General features: G+C 50.8%; 1 protein-coding gene across 1 annotated transcript in view; it reads left to right on the top strand.

The window, feature by feature from the left end:
• The first annotated feature begins 2687 nt into the window (after window positions 1–2687).
• Window positions 2688–4543, top strand: part of LOC104968212 (calcium/calmodulin-dependent protein kinase type II subunit gamma-like) — a 24161-nt gene continuing 22305 nt past the window's right edge. Inside the window, exon 1 of the mRNA XM_010797789.1 lies at window positions 2688–2816. Within this exon, the coding sequence (XP_010796091.1) occupies window positions 2688–2816 (129 nt within the window). The remainder of the gene's footprint in view (window positions 2817–4543) is intronic.

The following is a 4543-nucleotide window of genomic DNA, read 5'->3' on the forward strand; positions in this document are numbered from 1 at the left end:
TACTGTTCAAATTGTTTTTCTCCAATAAATTTTTGCCATAATCTCAGGCGGGTATAGTCGGCCCGTAAGGCCCTGTTTGTAGAAGGATTTTGGTGGGTACTTTACATAAATTTAACCAAGACAAAAGCAAATTTACGCAATCGATTGGCCACTAACGTGGTACCAGGCTACGAAGTTACGTCCCTTTGTTGCCTGGTTCCCTCCTGACCCATGTGGACCAATTTTACCCAGGGTGGAGGCGTGGTTGCGCCCCGACCACTACCCAGGCTATGTTACTAACAAAAACAAAGTACCACGGTGCTCGAGTGTTCTGTCAAAACCCATGCTTTTGACCATTTACTGTCATGGAGGCCGCGGGTAGACGGGCGGAAGCGGCGTCGCCCCTCCTCCCGAACTTTGGAGCGTGTGCGGGGGCTCCTCGTCCTCAGTCCATGCGCTCGCGTAGCCTGCCGGTCCGCTCGCTGTGGGTTGACCTGCAGTGCCAGGCTCAAAAGCTCGGTCAGGGCACTTTGCGTCATGCCTGCGTGGGGCCCGTCCTGCGTCGGTGGGGGCGCCCCGCCAAGGGGAAGCAGGGAGCCTTCTCCCGCCCTCTCCACCGAACAAAAAGTAGACGAACCGCCTTGACGGGCCCCTCTTGCACGACGAGCCCTCGGTCCGAGTCTCATCACCGTCCTCTCGGTCACGTGGAAACGGAAAATGTCGTCGTCGCGCGACCATAGCCCCACCCCTTCTTCCAGTGTTGGTCGTCGACTGGCTGTTGTCGGGTCTCGGATAGCGCGAGATTGTGTGGGGAGTAACGAGTGTTCGTGACCCGTCTCGGGGCAGGGTTGAGAGGGAATATAACGGCGGAGGCGCGGTGTCAACCTGGTGACCGTCGGTAGGGTGAAGAGGACCATGTGGGGTATAGCAATTTACCGGTCATTCAATGACGGTGTTGTAGTGTACCTTTCTCGCATGCATTATGGGACGTTTTAGTGGTAAACCCAAATAAAGGTTTTTCGACCTTTTTTGTGTATATAGGCAGTACAGGCGACATTTTTATAGTAGAAACAAATAAGGTAGAGTCCGTTTATGTGTATAACACGGCGGTCCTCGTCTCAGTCTGGGGTCAAAATCCTTGGCTGAGCGTTCGTGGCTTGTGACCTGGGCCCTCCCGGAGGCTACCGCCCAGTTTAACGACTATGGCGTCGACCGTACCTGTGATCGGGCATTCCCTTGTGGGCGCGCCCTGTCCGTCAGAGCAACGTCTGTTAGTATATACGCGACGGTCGTGTAGTGGCGGCGCTCGTGAAATGGGGTAACGACTCGACGACAGTCACACAACAGATACGATTGTCTGTATAGGGCAGACGAAAGTAAAGCAATAAGGAGGGGGGAAAGTAGAGGTAAGAAACACGAAGGAAGAAGGGGGGGGGATGCGTCCCCTTGTGATCCGGTGCCTTCGCATACTTGCTCACTGCGACTCGGTGCCCCCTGCTCACTTGTGTCAGGCTCCCGTGTCGTACGTTCCATTCGCGAGAATACCTCGACGAGACTACGTGAGCGACGTTTGTATGTTACATTAGAGTATAATTTATATACTTTTGAGGGAACATTACAGTTCACACCTGTGTGTCAACCACTATTATTAGGACCAAACGAACATACGAACAGTCGTTTAGGGGGGGGGCGTGTTCCGTAGTTAATGACGGGAGACGTGTAGGCGGCTAGTGAAAGGTCTGGTGTAGGAGCCACAGTTCTCCAAACAACTCGTAGGGCCAGGGAACGTACTTCTTCGTCACTTTTGTTCCGGCGTGCTTTGCGTCGGGACTGTCCTCGGAGGTCGTCACCATGGTCGTAGACGACGCGCCTGCAAGGACCACTCCTCAGTCTGCAGTGCATGTCTGGGTCGTGGTCTCCCTGTGATAGAGTACGCCGCTGCCTCCGAATCAGCCCTCTTTCGTCTAGAACCGTGAGTGAAGAATTTACTCTTAATTAAGAAACGTAGACAGTCCTCGAAGAGATAGGGTCAAGACGTCTCACGTTTGTCATGCCAGGCCTTTCTATGCAGTATGCCACTGTTTTTTCTAGGGCCCTGTCGTGCGTGCGAGAACGGGGTCGACGAACGCTCAAAGCATGTGAACACGAACCTGATATCTTGTAGTCTATGATGGCGTATAGGTGACTCGGTCGCTTTGTAAACTCCAGTGTAGGTGACGTAGCCAGGGTAGGAGGACGCCCCGGACCATTCTGACCGTTGTAAGATCCAGGCTACAGAGATTCTTCATAAGGTAGAGGTGAATATAGTGTTCTCCATTAGGTGGAGACTTACACGCGCCCAGCACTTGTGTGTCGTATACAGGGAGCCAGCGCTCTGTTGTATAACCCTCCACGCCACCTCGTTCGCTCTCTGAGATACCCTTGGACACTGATGTAGCTGTATCCCAGCTGTGAGTGCGTGTGTGTCACTTGGTGTTACCTGATTGGCGCGCAGGAGGCATACGGGACCGCAGGTTGGAACTCTCGCGCGCGATATGCGAACCGGTGGCCCTCGATTGGTGTGCCTTAATCGACTGGAGTCTCGTCCTCGTGGACGTAGGCTGGTCGACACTTGCAACGCTTCGCTCCGCGCCTATCTCTTGGCTCGTCTTTGTCCTGCATACAATATCGGTCGTCCGCCGGCCTCGCTTACGGCGGACGCTATACGTATGCTGCACTACCATGGCGCATATGCCACCGCGCTGTTGCCGCCCTGTCACGACCCCTCTCGACGGATAGCCAACGAACTTTGGGGATCTACCAGGATACGGAGCCGTGCCGGTGCGTACGCGTTGTGGGTGTGATATAACATCGACAGGAGCGAGGAACGAACATGTACGAGGTGCTGCTGTCTAGACTTCGGACAAGGTGCCCTACGAGTAGGCACCTCTTTCCAATAGTCGGCCGCAGTTCAATCTCCCTGTGGTCGTCCGATTTCTCTGTGTGGGCATGGTACTCATATGCCGAATCCGTGAGACTGCCTACTCGCCGTCCACCCTACTAAGTACAGGCTTGCGTCGGGGGCTACGCGGTACCAGTGGCCGGTTGGTTGGTGGGGGGCAGTGACTATCAGTTTCGATGCGTTGCTCTATAAAGTGTGTCTCAGAGTGTCTGTCACTTCGGTCGTCTGTGATCTCGGACGTCGTCGCTCCCTTTCGGAGGTCGTCCTGGGGGCTGCCAAAGGGGACCTCTCTTCCGAATTTAGTGTTTTACAGTCGTTTACTTTAGACCAGTTTAGGTGTACTTTTAGGTGTCTCCGGGTTCTGCCGCAGTATTATATAAATGGGATTTAGTTTTTCTTTTAATCAAGTGTGTAAATGGCTATATTTGGGTCTCTCTCCTAGTTTCTTATATTAGGTAGTTAAACGTTCATCTTCTATAGTACTAATGGTGAATAATTTTTTATAGTCTGTAGACCTACTAGAGCGGCTTATCTGGATGTGTCTTTTTTCTTTGGTCTGTGCTTAGTATGCAAACCAAAGTGACGGAAGAAGTCACGTTCCCTCCTACCCTCACTGCGTACGCACCTTTCTCCGTTCATTTAACTACGTGAACCTTCCCCCCCCTAAAACGTACGCTGTTCTCATGTTCGTTTGGTTAATTTTGTGTGGTGACACCTCGAGTGCTGACTTATTTCCTTTGTTATAAATTACTCTTAATGTAACATACAACGTCGTTCCGTAGTTTCGTCGAGGTATTCTTGCGATGGAACGTAGACGGGAGTGACTCCTGAGGGCCGATGTTACGAAGTTTTTCGAGAGGAGGACAGTGGGACCCTCCCCCTCCCTCTTCTTTCTTACTCTTTTCCCCTCCTTTCTTTCTTTTTCGGGTTCTCTCTTTCAGACAATCGTATCTGTTTGTGTGACGTCGTCGTGTGTACCCTTTTTACATGCACACCACCCACACACACACACACCGACACACACACCACACCCACCACCACACACACACACACACACACACACACAACACAAGTCTCATATGAGTGTTCCAGTTTCTGATCCATTTTTAAACCCCCTTTCGGAAGGAGACTTTATGCCAGTACCTTCAGAGTGACGTTCTTCTCCACCCGTCACTCTTTCCTCAGCCACATATTCTTAATTCTTAACGACGTTACAAATCAGACTCCGACGCTCTTTTTACCTGGTTTCCGCTCGACTCTTTCTTCCAGTTCGAAACACCTGCTATACAACGAGTGGCGTGCGACCAACCCCTCTCGGTGTATTGGCCCTTACAACCCCGTGTAAGAGTCGACGGGGTAAGTTAGTTTGGTGTTGAAGACTATTGACTTACGAAACAAACTCAGGTTTAATTTTTCTTGAATATAACTTTCGTGAGTACTATTCGTGTAAAGCTACACTACGCTACTGAACCGTACATATCATTATTTATTATTTGTTTATTTATATATCATGATCATATAATATATATATCATGACTATACAGTCATTCTGATTATAACAGAACAGCATTAAATTATCCCAACAGGAAAATAACTCAAATTTACCGAGGTATTCCATTTGCA

Source organism: Notothenia coriiceps, unplaced genomic scaffold, assembly GCF_000735185.1.
Source record: "Notothenia coriiceps isolate Sejong01 unplaced genomic scaffold, NC01 NC01_scaffold00038391, whole genome shotgun sequence".
Lineage (NCBI taxonomy): Eukaryota > Metazoa > Chordata > Actinopteri > Perciformes > Nototheniidae > Notothenia > Notothenia coriiceps.